The following is a 22,860-nucleotide window of genomic DNA, read 5'->3' on the forward strand; positions in this document are numbered from 1 at the left end:
TCAGAGCATTATAAATCTCTTGGTGAACCCTGCCCCAGCTTTGCAACATACTGCCACATAACTGGCACTGTAACTGAGTCTTCAAAAGGCCCTTTCACCTCTCTATCAAGCCAGCTGTTGTTTCAGGATAATGGGGAACATGGTTAACATCACTGAATTTCGTAACATGGGAGTCCACTGCTGTATTTCTTTTCCTGTGAAGTTAGTTCCTTACTCTGAAGCAATTCTGTGTAGATTACCGCAATATTAGATAAGGCATTCTGTAAATCCACGGATGTCAGTTTTGACAGAAGCACTGTCTGCAGAGAAGGCAAATTGGTAATGCCAGCAAATTTCTATTCCAGTGTCGACAAAATACTGACTCTTTCATGATGGAAGCAGTCCACTGTAATCAACCTGGCATTGAGAAGCTACGTGAACACCTTAGGGAATGATGCCGTATCAGGAATTGAATGTTATTGTCTGTTGCTGACAGACTGGGCACTGGCATTGGTGAGTGAAAGCCCATGGTGCTGATCCCATGCAACACTTTTGTCTCTGCCTCCATTAAAATTTTGTCATGTGCCTGTTGGACAATGACAGATGTGGCTGGGGAAAGAGCCCATGCTATGTGCTTTCCATTAAGTGTACCAACGTATGTAGGAATGCCAGAAAAGAGAAAAGACAGAAAAAAAGTATTTCAGTAGTAAACAGCTAAAAACTTCCCAAATTTCAGAAAAAAACTTTATCTGTAAATCAGTAAGCACAACTAAAACTCAAGTAGAATAAACGAAAAGACATTCAGAGACAGATCACAGTAGAAAATGCTGAAGATCAAACACACGGAGAAAATTCTGAAAGCAGCAAGAGAAAAAAACTCTCTTACAAAACAAAACAGAAAACCAATCAGATTAAGCTGATTTCTCCTCAGACACTATGATGGTGAAAGGCAGTGGGATAGCATAATCAAAGTGCTCAAAGAAAACAAACTGCCAACCAAGAATCTTCTATCCTAGCAGAGTTTTCAACTATGAAAGCTAAATATTTGTAGATTATAAAAAAGAGAGAAAGAATCCACTTCAAACACACCCACCTTACAATAAATATTACAACAAATTCTAGTGAAGTTCTTTAGGCTTAGAACAAGTGTCCATGTCAGTTTTTCAAAGTCAAAAAACGGGGGTAGGGGGAGGGTTGTTTAACATCTAATTATGCAGGTATGGGACACAGTAGACTGCATATGTATTTCTTTTCTTTCCTTCCTTCTAACTGATTTAAAAACCAGCTCTCCATATAATTGTATTATTATGCCAATTAATATATAGTAATATAACTTAATGACAGAACAAATGAGTTAAGCTGGGAACAAAGCTATACTGGACTACAGAAAAGACTCAAGATGGTCAAGCAGATATACAAGAACAAATGAAGACAAACAGATATGGGAACTTAAGAGGCTAAAATACAAAAGCCAAACATACCATCTTTTCTTCTTAAACCTCAACAAATTACATAATATTATAACAACATACTACTACATAGTTCATACATAGTTCAACATACCTGTTGAAGGTGCAACAAATAAAAGAACGCAAGTACATAATGTCATATTAAGAGTATCATTTCTATAGCTCAGAAAAACTAGTTTGGTATAAATCAAGGTAAAGTCATATAACTTGATATATACATGGTAAGCACTAGGGCAACCATTAAGAAAATAACTCAAAAACATATAATGAGGGAGGAGGGTGGGGGAAAAAAAAAAAAAAAAAACATATAATGAAAAAACTTGAAGAAATTAATTTTAAAAATCTGCTTCATGCAGTAAAACAAGAATAGAAGAAAAAGAGACATACAAAAGAAGTACAATGGCAGATGTATATACAATATTTTAATAATAACATTAGACAAAATTGGATTAAATAATCAACACGCAAATTATCAGACTGGATAAAATTAAAAGATCCAACTGTATGCTGTCTTCAGAAGACATACTTTATTATTATTTTTTTTAATTATTTTATTTATTTATTTTTGGCTGCATTGGGTCTTCGTTGCTGCGCGCAGGCTTTCTCTAGCTGCGGCGAGCAGGGGCTGCTCTTTGATGCAGTGCACAGGCTTCTTATTGCAGCGGCTTCTCTTGTTGTGGAGCACAGGCTCTAGGCGCGCGGGCTTCAGTATTTGCAGCACGTGGGCTCAGTAGTTGTGGCTCACGGGCTCTAGAGCGCAGGCTCAGTAGTTGTGGCGCATGGGCTTAGATGCTCCGTGGCATGTGGGATCTTCCCTGACCAGGGCTCGAACCCGTGTCCCCTGCATTGGCAGGCGGATTCTTAACCACTGTGCCACCAGGGAAGTCCCAGAAGACATACTTTAGATTGAAAAACAGACTGTAAATAAAAATATGAAAAGCAATGAATCATGAAAACACTGATTATAAAAATTCTGGGGACTTCACTGGTGATCCAGTGGTAAAGAATTCGCCTTCCAACGCAGGGGACACGGATTCAATCCCTGCTCAGGGAATGAAGATTCCACATGCCACGGGGCAACTACGCCCTCGCACCGTAACTACTGAGCTCCTCCACCTCACCTAGGGAGCCTGCATGCCGCAAACTACAGAGCCCACGCGCTTTGGAACCCACATACCACAACTACAGAGCCCACGCCCCCTGGAGCCTGCGCTAGAAAAGAGAAAACCCACATACCACAACTAGAGAGAAGCCCCCTGCTGCCACAAAGAGCCTGAGCGCCTCAACGAAAGATCGTGTGTGCCTCAACGAAGATCCCACGTGCCGCAATTAAGACTCAGAGCCAAAAATAAAATTAAACAAATAAATAAAAATTCTGGAATGGCTATACTACGACCAAACAAAATTCTTCAAAACCAAAGAACGTTAGTAGAACTAAAGCAGGACAATAAAAATAATTACATGACATGGAGATGTTGGCTAACGCTACAGTTCCAAATGCTTTGTGTATAAATGTATCACATCAACATACAATATACACCTTAAACAAATAGTGATACATGCACAGGTCAATTATTTCTCCATAAAGTTGGAAGAAAAATTTAAATAAAATAATTTATCCATCAAAAATACATAGCAACTCTGATACATGCACCCAACAAAACATATGACACAAAACCTATAAAAATGACCCCCAAAATAAGCAATTCATCAGTAACTGGAGACTTAATCTCATATTCAATATAGATGGAACCACCAGAGAGAAAGAACATAAAGAGGGAATAGATAGCTTACACAAAACTTTAACCCACCAAACTTAACAAATATTTAGAGAATACTTCAAATAAAAACAGAATATATATATTCCTCTCATGCACATTAAACATTCTCCAAGATAGAACAAATATTATGCTGCAAAATAAATCTGAGTAAAAAACAAATTGAAATAATATGAAGTATGTTCTTTGAACAAAACAAAATGAAATTTTAAAAAATAATACCAGAATGAAATGTGGAAATTAAAGAATACATTCCTGAATAACCAATAAGTCAAACTAAGAATCAAATTCTCAATAGACACAAAAAAGAAATTTGACCAAACACATCACCTTTTCATGATGAAAAAAACATAACTGAATAAAATTAGAAAGAAACTTCAACTTGATAAAAGATAGCTAAGAGGGCTTCCCTGGTAGTGCAGCAGTTAAGAATCCACCTGCCAATGCCAGGGGACATGGGTTCAAGCCCTGGTCCAGGAAGATCCCACATGCAGTGGAACAACTAAGCCCATGTGCCACAACTACTGAGCCTGCGCTCTAGAGCCTGTAAGCCTCAACTACTGAGGCCCGCAAGCCTAAAGCCCCTGCTCCGCAACAAGAGAAGCCACCGCAACGAGAAGCCCCCACAACGAGAAGCCCGCGCACCGCAACGAAAGAGTAGCCCCCACTCACCACAACTAGAGAAAGCCTGAGCGCAGCAGCGAAGACCCAATGCACCCTAAAATAAATAAATAAATAAATAAAATGTTTTAAAAAATAGAAATAAGTGTCAAGTGAAGGACTTTCCTGGTGATCCAGTGGTTGGGAGTCTACTTCCCAATGCAGGAGACACAGGTTCGATCCCTAGTCGGGGAAATAAGATCCCACATTCTCCAGGTCAACTAAGCCTGCATCCTGGAACTACTGAGTCCACACGCTCTGGAGCCCACAAGCCGCAACTAGGGAGCCCACGTGCTGTGACTACAGAGCTCACACGCTCTGGAGCCCACGTTCCACAACCAAAGAGAAGCCCACACACCACAACGAAAGATCCCGCATGCCACAACTAAGACCCAACACAGCCCAAAAATAAATAAATAAATATTTTTTCAAAAATTAAAAAAGTAAAGGGAAATTATGAAAATAATTCTATTTATAATAAAATATGGTTCAACTATACGTTATCGGCAAGACAAAATTTACATTGAAAGATACAAGTAGTTTAAAAGAAATAGGCTGTAATGTGTGGTACCAACACAAAACCAGGCATAAAAGATCAACAGAACAGAAAGTTTAGAAATAAACTGTTTTCTGTTTCTTTGAACAGAAAGTCTAGAAATAAACCAACAGATTTGTGGCCAAGACTGGTGACAACAGTGTCAAGATCATCCAGTTGGGGAAAGAATTTTCTTTTCAACAAACACTGCCAGGACAACTACATATCCACATGCAGAACAATAAAGTTGAAACCTTACCTTACACCACACAAAAAAAATTAACTTAAAATGATCAAGAACCTAAGAGTTAGAGTTAAAACTACAAAACCTTTAAAAGAAGAATGTGGATAAATCTTTATGACTTGGATTGGTACTGGATATACGGTACAAGCAACAAAAGAAAAAAAAAGTTATATGGGAATTCATAACAAAACTTTTGTGCCTCAAAGAACTCTATTAAACATGAAAAAAAGACAACCTAGAGAATAAGAAAACATTAGCAAGTCAACTAGATATATAAATAATATTGCAACTCAATTTAAAAGGGGCAAAGAATCTGAATAGACATTTCTCAAAACAAACAAACACAAATGTCCAACAAACAAACAAGAAAATGTCCAAACAGTTAGTCATCAGGGCAATGAAAATGAAAACTAGAGTGAGAAAACATGTTACACCCATTAGGATGGTGGAATTTAGAAAAGACAGAACAAATGTTGGCAAGAATATGGAGAAAATGGGGTCTTCCTACAATAAGTGTCAGAATGTAACATAGTGGAATCACTCTAGAAATTAGTTTAACAGATCAAAAAGTTAACAGCACAGCAAATTCAACTCTGAGGTATACTTCCAAAAGGAATGAAAATATGTCTTCAAACAAAACCAGGGACACAAATGTTCAGAGCAGCACGATTCATAGCCAAGGAGGAGACAGCAAATGCCCATGAACTGGTGGAATAAATAAAATTAATATCCATAAATTGTAATTTATAGTTCTAAAAAGGAATGAAGTACTACTACTGATACATGCTACAGCAGACACAAACCTTGAAAACACTAAGTCAGAAAAAGAGTACAGACTAGACAAACATGTAGAAACACAAAGTAAATGATCACTTTCTTAAGAAAGGGATCATGGAGGACTGAGAGAGAGAATACATGTTCTCATTATTGTATGATAAAAATATTTTAAATAGTCTAAAATCAAATGTGGTATAGGATACACAAACTTTGTGAATATATTAAAAATCATTAAACTGTACCCTTCAAATGGGTGTATTCTATGGTAGATGAATCATACTTCTATAATACTATTATCAAAAAATAATAGTAGTAAATCTAAATAAACTTATGTGAACGTTTCTGGATTAAATAAACCTTCATACTTAACTGTTTCTTTCCACTCCAAGTACTTCACAAAAGCCAGCAACACTTTCAGTTACATAAGGGGTCAACACATGGGTTTTCAAACTCCTTGGGTAACCTAAAATTTCTTTGCAGGTAACATAACACTACCTATAACTAATTCTCATAAAAGTTATATATAAAACGGATATTATAGGTTATATCCTATTATAAGATAAATTTGTTTTGAAAAGCAATCTATTTAGCAATCTATTTAGCTATCTGTATCATACTTGAAAGCACATATGCATTGAAAGATTAATCTGCTAGCTAGTTTAACTTTACTGCTTAAATTAAGATAACACAGTGGATAATTTATCCTTACACGCCATTCTTACTTAGACAGATTTTCTAACATGGATGACTTTAATTTTCCCCAGAGATCCAACTATAGCTTTTTAGCCTTTTAGCCTGATTCACCCATCTTTAGAATCACCATTATGCATCCTTCATCTATTCCCAGCTACAAACTTTAAAAAGGAACAGATTTTTTTACTTGATTTTGTTATTAAAGTTTCACACTTAGAATGTCTTTTTAATTAGTCAGAAAAATACTAATTACGAACAATATACTTCACATAAAACAGCTGGCACAAAATACCTTTCTCCCCCTTTCCATGTTCCCTACTTAGAATTAGTATTTCAAATAATTTGCCCCAAAATAAGAAAACAAAATCGGTATTCAAAGGTGTACTAACCTTCCAGTAGTCAGACTGTAAACTGTAGTATCTCTGATAAGCAGATAATGCTGAAAAAGGGAAAATAGTTATTAGTCCAATTATGTCCTATTTAAAAATCCACAACACAGATTTTAATATTTTAATACAAGCTGCCCATCATTCCTGCCTCTCCACAATTATATAAACAGCAAAAAACTTAAAGTTTATGCCCTACCAAGTTAATCACCTATGGAAATAAGAATTATAATGGAAAAATAAATAACCTACAGGATATCAGGTATATAAACCATCATCAAATCTCATCCATGCACTTAGAAAAATGTAAAACCTTGGCACTTACTTTAATTCACTTGATCTCCGTAATCAACCAAATGTCATGAAAATTTTCTAAGGCTGTTTTTACACACTATAATGAATTTTCTCAGAATCCAACACTTTCCAGAAAGATAAAACCTGAGCTGTAACAAACCCTTGTTTCTGGTGCTTCCTTTCACATAATCAACATCATCTTGGGCTACTAGCTTCAATACAATTCCAAGATGGTTATTCCCACACTCCCTAATCCATCTAAAGGCACAAAAAGTCTGGAATCACATAAAGAAGTTCCTGTCAGCCTAAAAAAAAGGCACATAAGGTAAAAAGGTAAATAGGAAATCACATAAGCCAGGGCTCCCCAACCCCCGGGGCTGCGAACTAGTACAGTCCTTGGCCTGTTAGGAACTGGGCCGTACAGCAGGAGGTGAGCAGCAGGCAAGCAAGCAAAGCTTCATGTGCCACTCCCCATCGCTCACATTACCACATGAACCATCGCTGACCATCACTACCCCACCATCCCAGCCCCCCATCCATGCAAAAATCCACGAAACCGGTCCCTGGTGTCAGAAAGGTTGGGAACTGCTAAGATAAGCACATCAGAATTAGTGTGAACATTCTTTAAAACTAAGAACAACAGGAAACTCCATCATGATTCCAAAGGAATAAGAATGTTTTTGAATTATCTGTTAAAGTTCCCAAGGGACAACGTTTAGAATGAAATACACTTAGGAATGAACACTGCCTTAAAGTCAAAGTAAAATAGGAATATTACAGTACGTGAAAGGAAGAGCAGATTGCACACAAGTATTGTAACACTGAAGATTTTCATATTTTCAACAATCATTTTTATGAATTTCAGACATTTTCTCAATAAAGCCAAAAACATTATCTAATATCCTTTCATGAAAATAACTAGAGTTACGAGAAAACAAGACCTAATGAGAAAAACCTGCTTTTTCAAGTATTATCATAAAATTATAATAATAATCAGAATTTCAAGATAACCAAATGTGTGGTTAAAAGACACTACTATATATGAGAATCACTGCATACAATACATCTGAGAACTGACTGACTAAAATGTTTGTTTTTACAAAAAAATTTAAAGGAGCAAGGCTAACACAAGTAGTCACAGATTACCAGAGAAAACACTCACCGAGAGAAACAACCCTTGAAACAAGTGTCAGGGTACAAAAGTTCAGTGCAGACATGCCTGAGATTTAAAACATCCAGGGCTCCCAGGTAAAGGAGGAGCCCCACAGTACTGCAAGACTTCCTTCTAGGGGCCCAGTCATACTGCCACATGTTAATCTGAGAAAGAGCTCCACAAGCTTCTGGCCAAAGAATGGGAAAAGGAACAATTTTTAAATACCCCAGAGCATTCTGGTCGTAACAATCTGGAAAGTAAGAAAAACACTCAATTCCAGCCCACTCCAGTCATCCTATCCAACCTAGAAGGAAAAAAACAGAAATTCTGATGCAATTCACTTTGCAAAGGCATAGGCTAACTAAAAAGACTGAGACCTAATCATAAAACTATAGAACACTTTTCCCTCCCCTAACACCTTGCTACCCCATTACTAAAGGCCTATTTACAGCAGTTCTTTTTAACTGGTACACCATGTAGAGATACCAAGAAAAAATTACAAGGCACACCAAAAAAAAAAAAACAGAGAGAGAGAAGCAGCAAGGGGCACAGCAAGCATCAGAAACAGATGTGGCAGTGATGTTGGAATTATCACATCAGGAAATTTAAAACTAGTAAAACTAATATGCTAAGGATATGTAATAGCATACCAGAATGGAAAAACAATGTAAAGAGAGATACAGAAGGCCAACAATTTCAAGTACAAATGCTGAAGATCAAAAACACTATAACAAAAATTATGAGAGTCGCAATAGATTAGATACTGCTAAGGAAACGGTATCTGAGATAGAGGCTTTATCAAAAGAATCCTCAAAAACCCCTAAAAAGGGAAGATTGGGGAAAAAAAGAACAGAATATCCAAGGCTGTGGGACAACTAGCAAAGGTTTAACAAAGTGTTACTATCCTAACAAAAGATAAAAAAATACTATACTATCAAAAGATAAAGGAAGAGAGCACAGGAATTATTTGGAACAATAATGAATGACAATTTCCCCCAAATTAATGTAAGACAATAGACCATAGATTCAGGAAGCTAAGAGAACAGCAAGCAGGGAAAATGACCAAAGCAAAAAAATACACTGAGGCATATTTTCAAACTGCAGAAAATGTTTATTAAAAAAAAAAAGACCATGGATACACGGATAGTAAGGCTAATGTATCTTTTGTTTTGTTTTTTGACTGTAATAATAAGATCTGTATTGAATGATGTCTTGAGAGAGGAAAAGTAGTGATAGGAATGATGACAACAGAAAGAGCTTGGAAAAGATAATTCAAGCCTATCTTCAGTTAACAAAGCCAATTATTGACTTATATGAAGAAATGGGGAAAGTCAAGAAAATAGATGCTTCTAAATCTGTTGATGAAGTTTTTGATGAAGCTGTGAAGATTTTTGACAAAGAAGGCTAACTCTAAACCTGAAAGCATCCTTTAAATAATGTTTGAAAATACTGCTTTGATAGCTGCTATCACAACCTCTTTTTTACATCTCAATTAATGTAATCGAGATGTATAATTACATCTGAATTAATGGCCGGAAAGTACGTAATAAGACAAATTAAATTTTTTACCTTTTTTTTTGGGAGGGAGGGTCACAGGAGTAGACAGTAAATTTGAGTCTGACTTCATCTTAGTTACGGTGTCCACAAAACAAAGAAGGGCATTAGCTAGTTTTTGTTTTTACTCAAAAAGAATATCCCTTTTATTAGTTTATAGTTTGTGCCTTCTGTGACCAAAACTTTTAGTATGTCTATCCCTTCAGTAATTACAACATGCTTGGATTAGGGATTCCCCACGTCTTTTTCTCTTGCAGGTTTTAAATTCCCAACATATTAAGTTGTAGGCCAAATTCCAAAGGAACTTTTCGTGTGGTCAGTTCCAGCACAATGTGTTTGGTAAACAAACTCATGAAGTGAATTCCCATAAGTGTTTGAGTATTTATCAAATAACTGACCATTTCCAATAGAAAAGTAAGAAAACTTCAGCTTTGTTTTACTACAACTTGTACAAGGTTCTGTGACAGGGCACAGTCTTTGCTTCCAGGGATTGGGATGGGGGCACTGCGGGGACCTGGCAGAATTATCCCCTTTATTCTGACATAAATCTGAGGGTAAGGGGCAAGTATCACACCCTGGACATGTATTCCTTATGCTCTATTATATAGTGTTATTAATGATTAAACTGATCTTAACAAAATTCCTAGCGGTGGAACCTTGAAATGCATGTACTTAGATTTATGGCCAAATTTTTTAGTTAGCATTTTAGTTTTACTTCAAAGTTATTTTCTTTGTTTTCCAGACGCATAGGGTTAGTACAAAGGAGATGAAATCTAATGGTTAAATTTCCCATTTGTATTTTATTTTCTTGAACATTTTTTTTCATAGCACTTTAAGAAGATTTACAAATCAATGCACTTTGGTCAGAAAAACAATAAATTTATCTTATTTAAAAAACACACAAAGAACTCTTGAAACTCAACCATGGGAAAACAGCCTGATAAAAAATGGACCAGAGAACTTAACAAACACCCCACCAAAGAAGAGATACAGAGGGTAAAAAATCATATGAAAAGATGCTTTACATAATGTCATCAGGGAAATGCAAATTAAAGCTATATACTTATTTAGAAAGGCCAAAATAATGGCAAGTAATGGCAAGGCTGTGGAACAGAAACTCTCATTCATTCCTAGGGAATGCAAAAATGGTACAGCCAATGGAAAACAGTTTGGTGGTTTCTTACAAAACGTACACATCTATCATATGATCCAGCAATCATATTTTTTACCCAAAGGAGATGAAAATTTTATGTAACTATAAAAGCCTGCACATGGAGTTGCCTCTTGCCCAAGTTTCCATTTTAAAGTTTAGATATCTCCCCTTAAGGAGACAGGCTGTCAATCTTTCTTTCCCCAACTCATCAACGTGTTGCAGAAGCTATATTCCAAGCAAGTGCAAATGACAGCTAGGGCTACTTTACTCTACAAGCTCACATTCATGGGATGGAAGCTCTAATGCACAAACAGCAGAGAAAACTATGTTCTCTAATTGCCCTTACCTATATCATACTCCATGTCAGGAGAGAAAAGGTACCTGTCTAACACCTCCTACTGTATCAGAGGATCATTCCAAAAGAACAAGGCCACTTATCCCACACTCCAGCCCTGGAAAAATGTGGCAGAGGTTCTATGTTATAGAACACAGAACTCAGTGGCTATCCCTAAATAACTGAATTTACATGGAAAAGAGGTTTAAAAAGTTAAAAACTAACACTATTGTTGAAAACAACGGAAACTTTTTTATATTAAGTAATTAAGAGGAGGTTGTTAGCTCTAAGAAAGGAAAAATCAAGTACCTGATGAAGGAGTTGTACACACAATACTACACAAATAACTCTCAAAACTCAATAATAAAACATATAAAACAAAAAGTGTAATAATAAAAGAAAAACATCACAGACTAAGACACCAAGTAAGCACAGGAAAAGATGTTCACCATCATTATGGAAATGAACCATACTAACAATAACAAGTTCTGACAAAGATAAAGAGCAACAGTGATTCTCATAAACTGCTATTGTAAATACAAACTTGGAACAGCTACTTTGGGAAATCATAAGCAATTTGTTGTAAAGTTATAATAAACTTACCAGCAATGCACTGACCCAGAAATTTACTCCTAAGTAAAATTAAAACTTAAATTCATACAAAACCTGGTATGTAAAAATTTTAGGCACTTTTTCCACAACTGCCAAACTTCCTTTTTTAATGGGTGTTGGGGTACACAAACTGTCGAACATCCAGACTACAGAATATTGTTCAGCAATACAAAGTAAATATTGATACACCCCATAACATGAAGAAATCTCGTGTGTCATGCTAAATTAACAAAGTTCAAACTCAAAACATTGTCTAAATTTATCCTAACAGAAAACAAAGCCCAGGTCTCTGATAATTCTGTGGCGTCAACGTATCAGAACTGTACTACCTGCCTCCGAACTTCTTAGGTGAAAGAGAAAAATGCTAAAAAATACACAGATCGCTCATGCCGCCATGGTACTTTTACTAAAGGATAATTTATTAATTATTTTAAGTCTTTATTGAATTGGTTACAATATTGCTTGTTTCAGGCTTTGGCTTTTTTGGCCCCAAGGCATACGGGAGCTTAGCTCCCAGACCAGGAATTGAACCCACACCCCCCTTCATTGAAAGGCAAAGTCTTAACCACCCAACTGCCAGGTAAGTCCCTAAAGGAGGTTTAAAAAGAAGTAATTCTAAAAGACACAACTCTTTTGTAAAGATATAAATGAAAAATGCAAATAAAAATCAAATCAAGCCAAAGTATCAAATACAGACCAAATTTTTGTATCTAATATTTAATGAGTAAGTTGACACATGATTCAAAACAATTATTAAAAATTATCCTTCTGAAAGAACATCTCTCTGTGCCCATGGGCATACATAATCAATCAGTGTTCAACAGTTCTAGTCAGTGAAGCATATAAAGCTGAATATGAACTCAAAACCACTGCAGGCACCAAAACCAAATTATAAACAAAGTATATACCACTGAGACAGGCTGGGAACTGGGACCCTTTACTGCAGTGCTTGCTCCTCTACCTGAGCAACAATAAGGGACTAAAATAACTGTGCACGTGTATAGCTGGGGCAAACTATGAACAAGTTACAAAAAGACCAAAAACCACCTACCACAAGGTGCCAGGAGAAAAAACAGTACTGTGCACAATTTCCTGCACACAGCACCAACAAAGGGAGTGGGCAGACCACCCAAGCCACCCCTCTGGCCTGACCCCTGGATCCGCCCCTACCCTCACCCAACTTAAGGGACCAGCTAACACCCTTTAGGGAGTAAGCCAGGGAACCTGTTAACTTGTTTTTGCTCCCCCCCTGCTGCAGCACTGAGTCCCAATAAAACTTTGCCTTAATTTTTCTTCTAGCCTCTTATCAATTTCTATTGATAAAGTCCAAGAACTATGGTCAGTAACATCACCAGCATATTTTATACCTTTTTATGACAACAGATTAATGTCAGTACTGAATTTCCCTAATATATTGCTTAGCTAAACTTTAAAAATTTTTGTTTTTAGTACAATTATCAATAGCAGATAACCATGAAACATACTAAGTACAGACTTAAATGACAAAGAAAGGTATATACTATACTACTGCATAAAACTGTAACAGGAAAGAACAATTCTGACTCCATATTAGATGTTTTTTATTTTAATCTCTGTATTCTATTGCTTTTGCTTTGAGTTAAATTCAGGCCCATAGCCTGAAATATAGAGGATAGCCTATTCTCAAGGCTCTTACCTTTAAGAGTATAACACTTTTCCATTCACATAGAAATTAAAAGTTGCAGAACAGAGAATAACATATTTTTTGCTGGAGGTTTACAGGAACATCATGACCTGACCTGAGTGGACAATTATAAGAGCAAAGGATTCCGATACCAAAAAGTATGCAACAAACAGCCACTCCCTTCCTCTTTTAGTATAAAAGAAGCCTGAATTCTGACTGGGGTAAGATGGTTCTCTAGGACAGTAGTGCCTGAACTTTTTGGCACCAGGGACCAGTTTCATGGAAGACAATTTTTCCACGAACAGGGCAGGGGGGTCAGGCAGTAATGTGAGGTATGGGGAGAGGCAGATGAAGCGTCACTCCCTCTAGAGATCGGGGGTTGGGGACCCCTGCTCTAGGACATTACTCTACCATCTTCTCAGTCTGCTGGCTTTCCAAATAAAGTCATTACCCCTTGCCCCACCAGCACATCTCCCAATTTAATGGCCTGTTGTGCGGCAAGTAGAACACGTTCTCACTCTGTAACAAAACTACTATGGTATTATTAAAGCAAAGCATGGACAGTAAGTATTCATTACTAAAAATAACCTAAGCTGAAGTAACATAATCAATTTTCTGATTTTAAAAAAGTTCAAAATTTATAGAATATTTAAGGGCCTAAAGGAAAGAAAGTATCAAGCTGAGAAATTAAGAGTTAAAGATACACTTTAAATGCTAAGCTAAAGGGCTTCTCTGGTGCCATAGTGGTTACGAATCTGCCTGCCAATGCAGGGGACACAGGTTCGAGCCCTGGTCTGGGAGGATCCCACATGCCGCGGAGCAACTAAGTCCTGGGGCCACAACTACTGAGCCTGCACTCTAGAGCCCGTGAGCCACAACTACTGAGCCTGCGTGCCCCAACTACTGAAACCCGTGTGCCTAAAGCCCGTGCTCCGCAACAAGAGAAGACACCGCAATGAGAAGCCCGTGCACTGCAACGAAGAGTAGCCCCGGCTTGCCACAACTAGAGAAAGCCCACGCACAGCAACAGAGACCCAGTGCAGCCAAAAATAAACAAATAAAAATAAATAAATAAATTTATAAAAGGAAAAAAAAAATGCTAAGCTAAAAATTTAACTTCTAGGACAAGGGTTCTCCAAGTTTAATCCCAGATGACTCAGTTACCAATTCCACTGGGAAATCCACATCCTCAGGCCCTATCTCAGATATCAGTGAGCCAGAAAATCTGGGGATGGAGCCCATCAATTGGTGTTTAACACACTGTAGGTTTCTGATACACTATGAAATTTGATAAGCATTGTTTTAGGGACTCAGAAGTGAAACTCCTACAAAGGGAAAACTGTAATTACATGTAAGAATTATCCTTAAAAGGGGGGGGTTCTATGGGAGTATGCTAATAAATTTAAGAAACACTGGCTTACCCTCATTATTTCCATTAGGACCCTTAATAATCTAAGATGTTCTATAATTCAGGTTCACTGCTATGGTGGGAATAGAGAGTATATACAATAATTATAAGATAAACGCTTAATTCCAAACATATTTTACAATAGAAACCTCTTTTTACCCAGAGATAATACATTCTGTGAAACTGTACAGAAGAAAATATTATCAGTAATGTTTCTATGTGTACAATATACTGGCTTTATATAAAGCCCAGCCTAATAGTAAGGAAAAGAACCTTTTGAAATGTTTAGGGTATCAGTTTATATAAAACTAATTTCTTTCTGTTACTCAAAAGTAGCTGAATTAAATTTTAACAAATGTAAAGCATATGTTTTAAATAAGCTAATGCATGTGTCACCTAGCTTCACAAAATTTCTCTTCAGAACAAGAAAATTGTGATTAGCAATTAAAAGAAACAAGGCATCCCATATGAATATACAATAAACTAGAAATTAAAGTATTCTCAAATATAAATCCCAAATTCAAAGCCACAACAGAAAATGTCCCAAGAGACTTTCTGTTTGGAAAAGAGAGCAGACACTATTCTTCCTGCTCCTCCCTAATAAGTAAGACTACAAACCTTGGAAATAATAAACAATGGTACGCAAAGAAAGTTCAGAAAAAAGTAAAAAAGAAATGCAGAATGTTTAAGAACTCCAGGCCTGAAGGAAAAATATAGCTACAGGGACCTTTACTAGGTTCACCCAAGAAAAGGTCAACAAAGTACAATGAATACAATGATCCCACATGCCAGAGAGCAACTAAGTCCACGAGCCACAAATAATGAGCCCGCATGCCACAACTACTGAAGCCCGCGCATCTACAGCCCGTGCTCGGCAACAGGTGAAGCCATGGCAATGAGAAGCCCACGCACTGCAATGAAGAGGAGCCCCCACTCGCCGCAACTAGAAAAAGCCTGCACGCAGCAACGAATACCAAAAAATAAATTAATTAGTTAATTAAAAAAAAAATCACCTGAACGTTAGTTAGGTATTCTGCCTGATTACCATCCTCTATAAGGAAAGTAACCTTGCAATATCTTATCCACTTCTTTTCTATTACAGCTTCTTTGTTCCTGACTCCTGCTACCTATAAAATGTCTTCATGCCTTCTACAGCTCTGCAAAGCTCCTTTCCATCTGCTAGATGCCACCCAATTTATTACGAGCTGAATAAAGGAAAAAGATCTTAAAGGAAATGGATCAAGGTGGTGGAGTAGTAGGATGTGAAATTCACCTCCTCCCACAAACACATAAAAATACATCTACAGGGACTTCCCTGGTGATCCAGTGGTAAAGAATCTGCCTTAAAAGGCAGGAGACGTGGGTTCGATCCCTGGTCAGGGAGGGAAGATCCCACACGCAACAGGGCAACTAAGCCCTTGTGCCACAACTACTGAGCCCATGCACCTCAACCAGAGAGTCCGCATGCCTCAAACTACAGAGCCCACGCACTCCTGAACCTGCACGCCACAACTACAGGGCCCACATGCCCTGGAGCCTGCGCACCACAACTAGAGAAGAGAAAACCCGCATGCCACAACCAGAGAGAAGCTTGCACTCTGCAACAAAAGATCCTGCATGCTTCAACAATGATCCGGCGTGCCTCAACAAACATCCTGAGTGCCACAATACAGAACGCAGCCAATGAAAATTAATAAATAATAAATTAAAATCCTTAAAAAAAATACATCTACACATGGAATGATTCTCACAGAATCTCCTGAACACCTGACAGAAAACCTCAGACGTCTGAAAGTGCAAGAAAATCTCCATGCAACTGGGTAGGACAAAAAAAGGGAAATGGGATAGAAAATGCACACCTGGGAGGCGGCTGTGAAAGAGGAAAGGTTTCTGTACCCTGAGAAACCGCCTCACCCATAGGGAGATCAACCAGGACAGAAGGGAACTTCAGAGCCTCAGAGGAGAATGCAGCAACTGGTACGGAACAGCCAGAACAGACAGAGACCAAGAAAATTCCCTTGAAAGAAGCAATGAAACAGACTTCTTCAGTCTAACAAACACTGATTTCTAGAACATTCTCTTCTGTCCTGATTCGCTGTTTCTATCTGGATTCTAGAACACTCAATCAATTCATACCCACCTTCATCACACTGACAAGGTCTTAGAAATTCTTTGTAACTAACACCCCCCAAGTATATAACTCATCCTTTATATTTCTCCAGTCTAACAGAAATTCAACGTTATTCATCACTTGGGACTATTACAATTTTACAGCTCATCATTCTCTATTCAACCCATTTATCACTGCCTACTTAAGCTTTCTGAAGTACAGCTGAGATACAACTCAACTCCCCACAAAAAACCATTTTTCACCACCTCTAAAACCATTCATCTTCAGTTTTCTAGTTGTGAAAATCCTATTTATTTTCTAAAACCCAGTGTGAAATGTCACTTCCCTATAGCCTTTCTTGGTATACAAACTCAGTGCTACTTCTCTCTACATGCTCAAGTAATATATCTGTGCAATTTTAGGCCTCTTCATTATATTAATTTTTTAATGAAATACTATGTACAAATGCCTTATCATTGCTACCACCATAGGGTACTTAAAAATAAACAGGGCTTAACATTAATAGCCAAATGTTTAATATTTTTTTAATTAATAAATATAATGGATAAACAAACTGTGCTCCCTCCATACAGAAAAACATTATTCAGCCATAAAATCAGTCCAAAAAATCAGACAAAGGTATGTCACTGATCGAATAAAATTTATATTTTAAGGCAGGACAAAAGAATTTAAACATGAAATTCTCTCTGTGTGTCCATTTGGACCTCCTCCCTCTATCCCTAATGTGCAGCGTGCAACCTGTATTACACATTAACCAGACCTTCTTAAAGACTGGAGTGCCTGCTGAACCACAAGGATCATTTTTTTCCTGTCTTCTAATGCTAGCAAATGTAACTTAAATAATAGTGCTCTTTCCAACTCTGTAGGGGTCCATGGTGACTTGCTGCTACCTTTATACGTGCTTACCTAGACTACACATCCTTGGTGAACTTTATGTAAAATGTCAGTATGTCATGTGATATATGATCCTTTGTCTTCTTTGTCTTGAAAATGTATTATGACTCTGTCTTCAACTTCTAATAGAACACTTCTCAGAGTGTCTGTCTCCTGGGTTATAATCCTCGATTTGCCTCACATAAAATTATTGTTTCTTCTTAATTTGGTTATTAATTAAAGTTTCATCAATATTTCCTTGGTGTAGCTGACAAAATAACAGAGATAGGACACCTTAAGTCCACCCTGACACAGCACTTGGAACCAGAACAGGCCCTATGCCCCACCTCCATTCTCAGTATTCCTTAGGTGCTTTAATGAGTTCTCCTTATATCCAAACATCATTGCTTTAAATGATGTCCTGAATTTTATTTGAATTGGTTTTCCTGGGACTTGGAGTCCTAAGGGGATACCAGTACGTTTCCTGGGCAGGGACATAGAGGAAACTGTAAAGTGAGCTGGGTTGGCCTGCCTTTTTTTTTTAATTTGTCTTAAATTGTAAAGATTATACATATACGGTCTGAACTAACTGTTTGCTGGTGAAATGACAGACTGACCCTGCTCAGCTCAAAATAACAGAGACTTTTTTTTTTTTTTTTAGAAATTCACGTTCTTTTATTTATTTATTTATGGCTGTGTTGGGTCTTCGTTTCTGTGCGAGGGCCTTCTCCAGTTGTGACAAGTGGGGACCACTCTTCATCGCGGTGCACGGGCCCCTCACCGTCGTGGCCTCTCTTGTTGCGGAGCACAGGCTCCAGACGCGCAGGCTCAGTGGTTGTGGCTCACGGGCCCAGTTGCTCCGTGGCATGTGGGATCTTCCCAGACCAGGGCTCGAACCCGTGTCCCCTGCATTGGCAGGCAGATTCTCAACCACTGCGCCACCAGGGAAGCCCCATAACAGAGACTTTTGCTCCTTTTGACCACAAAGAGTTTTCAGCTAACTGAGAATCTAGCAGAAGTGTCTGAGGATCAATCCTCTGCCATGTACTTGTCCTACAGGAGATCCCACTACAACCACTAAGTAAATTCGGGGAGGGGGTGGGGGGAGACACGGACACAAGGGCACATGTACAATAGGGCTGATCACCTAGTGCTCTGAGCACCCACAGCAGTTTTAGACTGTTGGAGGGAGAAACCAACACATATAAAACACTTGAACCTCACTCAAGGGTACTCCTTGGGAAGCTAGACTCAGAAGCAGCTGATCCATTACACTGGCCTCAGAAAGTTGTTCACATCACATCTGACTTGGGCTCCCAAATAGAAACGGTGCCACAAAGGACAAGCAGCTCCCTGATGGACAGCCGCTCACTGGAACTCCAGGTGTCTTTATGTACAATGGAAACAGAGCCAGTGCTTGCAAGCACTTGTCTGAGCTATTAAATGGCCAGGATCGAGCCCTTTTGACATGCCAAAATTATAGAAAAAACCAAATTGATAAGACATCTTTTCAAACTTCTGACCTTGACAGAAACAAAATATTCCTAGAAGAAAGCTCTTAAGTAAACACAGCAAACATCACCTGACACTACAGTCTTGGCTCAATTATTAAAACCTAAAACTGATATTTCAGGGCCTCTCGCCATCTGAGATGGCCCACACTCTGTGGCCCACACTCTGTCTGTGGAGTGTGTTTCTCCCAAGGCCATTCTTGCCTTTTGAGATGGACCGCATTCTGTCCATGGAATGTGTACCTCTCTAAATAATACCATTTCTTCCTATCACTTTGTCTCTCACTGAATTCTTTCTGTGATGAAACATAAAGAACCTGAGCTTCATTAAGTCCTCGGGCCAGATGGTGGAGGAGAAGGACACGCACTCACTCCCTCTTGCAAGAGCACCAGCATCACAACTAGCTGCTGGACAATCATCGACAGGAAGACACTGGAACTCACCAAAACAGATACCCCACATCCAAAGACAACGGAGAAGCCACAGTGAGATGCTAGGAGGGGCGCAATCACAGTAAAATCTAATCCCATAACTGCTGGGTGTGTGACTCACAGACTGGGGAACACTTATACCACAGAAGTCCACCCACTGGAGTGAAGGTTCTGAGACCCACATCAGGCTTCCCAACCTGGGGGTCCGGCAACGGGAGAAGGAATTCCTAGAGAATCAGACTTTGAACCCTAGTGGGATTTGATTGCAGGACTTCGACAGGACTGGGGGAAACAGAGACTCCACTCTTGGAGGGCACACACAAAGTAGTGTGCGTATCGGGACCCAGGGGAAGGAGCAGTGACCCCAGGGGAGACTGAACTAAACCTACCTGCTAGTGTTGGAGGGTCTCCTGCAGAGGCGGGGAGCAGCTGTGTCTCACCACGGGGACAAGGACACTGGCAGCAAAAGTTCTGGGAAGTACTCCTTGGCATGAGCCCTCCCGGAGTCCACCATTAGCCCCACCAAAGAACCGGGTAGGCTCCAGTGCTGGGTCACCTCAGACCAAACAACCAACAGGGAGGGAACCCTGTCCTATGCATCAGCAGACAAGCAGATTAAAGTTTTACTAAGCTCTGCCCACGAGAACAACACCCAGCTCTACCCACCACCAGTCCCTCCCATCAGGAAGCTTCTTGCACAGGATCGGACAGGAGTCCATTGCTGCCTCACTTGGCTGCACGCCCACAGTGCCTTTGAAACGCAGCGGGAGGCAGCGAGTGCAATGGCAAGCTTCAGTCCTATGCTGAGCATGCTGGGACTGGTTCTGTGCAGGGTGGCAAGCCTTGGGCTGTCGGCTGCTCCCACCCCAACCTCCAAGAACACCATCATCGGAATATTAATGCAAAGATGCCACAGTGAGGACATGAAAATCCTGAGAAAATATTATATTCCTGCATCCTATGTAAAGTATCTGGAGTCCGCAGGTGCGAGAGTTGTACCCGTAAGGCTTTATCTTAAAGATAAAGAGTATGAAAAGCTTTTCAAATCTATCAATGGGACCCTTTTCCTTGGAGGAAGTGTTAACCTCATGAAGTCAGGTTACACCCACGAGGCCAAAATATTTTACAAGCTGGCCGAACAGCTAAACCCCAATTATTTCTTATTATTCCAGAGTTTTGGCAATGGAAACTATTTTCCCACGTGGGGAACCTGCCTTGGATTTAAAGAGCTTACTTATCTGGTCAATGGAGAGAGCTTATTAACCCTCACAGACAGTGTTGGAATTAAAATGCCAATTAACTTCACTAGAGGTCCACTACAGAGCAGAATGTTCCAGAATTTTCCTGCTGACTTGCTGCTGTCATTAGCAATAGAACCTCTGACTGCAAATTTCCACAAGTGGAGCCTCTCTGTGAAGAATTTTACAAAGAATGAAAAGTTAAAGACGTCTTTCAATATATTAACTACAAATACAGATGGCTGTATTGAGTTTATTTCAACAATGGAAGGATATCAGTATTCAGTATACGCTGTCCAGTGGCATCCAGAGAAAGCACCTTATGAATGGAGGAAAGTAAAAGGCATTCCCCATGCACCTAATGCTGTGAGGGCTGCTTTTGATTTAGCAGAGTTCTTTGTGGCTGAAGCTCAGAAAAACAATCACCATTTTGAATCTGATGTTGAAGAAGGCAAAGCACTAATTTATCAGTAACAGCCAGTTTATACTGGAGACATTTCTTTATTTCAGCGAAATTATATATTTGGTTGAAAGTTTTCAATGTTAACAGAGAAATTTTGATTAACTCCATGATTAAACTGTTATAACAACTTGCTACTCATGACGATAATACAAGGCCACAGAGATTCCTTTTCTATGATGTTACTGGCTCTGATTCTTCATTCAGGATATTCAACTATTTATACCCCATATGATAATCAGTCATTGAAGCAGATACATAATCTGAATGTTTTTCATGGAAAAGGTTTCTTTTATCTAAAGAATAGAAAAGATAAATTTACTGAAAATACAAAAATAAAAACAAAAAAGGGGGGCTTCCCTGGTGGCGCAGTGGTTGAGAATCTGCCTGCCAATGCAGGGGACACGGGTTCGAGCCCTGGTCTGGGAAGATCCCACATGCCATGGAGCGACTAGGCCCGTGAGCCACAACTACTGAGCCTGCGCGTCTGGAGCCTGTGCTCCGCAACAAGAGAGGCCACGATAGTGAGAGGCCCGCGCACCGCGATGAACAGTGGCCCCCGCTTGCCGCAACTAGAGAGAGCCCTCGCACAGAAACGAAGACCCAACACAGCCATAAATAAATAAATAAATAAATAATAAAAAAAATAAAAATAAAAAAGGAAGCTTGCACAAGCTTCTTAGATACCCTCATCCATCACAGGGCAGACTGCAGAAGCAAGAACAACTACAATCCTGCAACCTGTGTAACGAAAACCACATTCACAGAAAGACAGACAAAATGAAATGGCAGAGAACTATGTACCAGATGAAGAAACAAGATAAAACCCCAGAAAAACAATTAAATGAAGTGGGCATAGGCAACCTTCCAGAAAAAGAATTCAGAATAATAATAGAAACGACAATCCAGGACCTCAGAAAAAGAATGGAGGAAAAGATCAAGAAGATGCAAGAAATGTTAACAATGATGAAAAACACAGTAAATCAGATTAAAAATTTGCTAGAAGGAGTCAATACAATAACTGAGGCAGAAGAACCGGTAAGTGACCTGGAAGATAAAACAGCGGAAATAACTACCGCAGAGCAGAATAAAGAAAAAAAGAATGAAAAGAATGGGGGACAGCCTAAGAGACTTCTGGAACAACATTAAACGCACCAACATTCAAATTACAGGAGTCCCAGAAAAAGAAGAGAAAACGAAAGGGTCTGAGAAAATATTCGAAGACATTATAGTTGAAAACTTCCCAAACATGGGAAAGGAAATAGTCAATCAAGTCCAGGAAGCGCAGAGAGTCCCATACAGGATAAATCCAAGGACAAACATGCCGAGACATATATTGATCAAATTATCAAAAATTAAATACAAAAAAAATATTAAAAGTAGCAAAGGAAAAGCAAAAAATAACATAGAAAGGAATCCCCATAAGGTTAACAGCTAATCTTTCAGCAGAAACTCTGCAAGCCAGAAGGGAGTGGCACAATATATTTAAAGTGATGAAAGGGGGACTTCCCTAGTGGCGCAGT

At 38.8% G+C, this 22,860-nt stretch overlaps 2 protein-coding genes across 9 annotated transcripts in view; one reads left to right on the top strand and one right to left on the bottom strand.

The window, feature by feature from the left end:
• The window catches only part of LOC118889450 (lysine-specific demethylase 6A-like), a 161,951-nt gene that overhangs the window by 107,507 nt on the left and 31,584 nt on the right, over positions 1-22,860 (bottom strand). For 7 of the 8 annotated variants that reach the window (XR_005018535.1, XR_005018536.1, XM_036841207.1 and 4 more), the window contains exon 4: positions 6,525-6,574. Coding sequence is in view for 6 of the 8 variants with exons in the window: in XM_036841207.1 (XP_036697102.1) it covers positions 6,525-6,574 (50 nt within the window). In the remaining 2 variants the exon portion in view is untranslated. Of the gene's footprint in view, positions 1-6,524; positions 6,575-7,977; positions 8,056-22,860 lie in introns of those variants that run through there. The other variant, XM_036841208.1, reaches the window with a different exon arrangement.
• LOC118889451 (gamma-glutamyl hydrolase-like) lies at positions 20,422-21,351 on the top strand. Its single transcript, XM_036841210.1, has one exon. It carries the CDS (start codon positions 20,422-20,424, stop codon positions 21,349-21,351), a length of 930 nt encoding a protein of 309 aa, XP_036697105.1.

This window comes from Balaenoptera musculus, chromosome Y, assembly GCF_009873245.2.
Source record: "Balaenoptera musculus isolate JJ_BM4_2016_0621 chromosome Y, mBalMus1.pri.v3, whole genome shotgun sequence".
NCBI classification, from domain to species: Eukaryota; Metazoa; Chordata; class Mammalia; order Artiodactyla; family Balaenopteridae; genus Balaenoptera; species Balaenoptera musculus.

What these genes read in the sequence shown, in the direction of transcription:
- LOC118889451 (XM_036841210.1), top strand. Translation starts at nt 20,422, where the DNA reads ATGGCAAGCTTCAGTCCTATGCTGAGCATGCTGGGACTGGTTCTGTGC.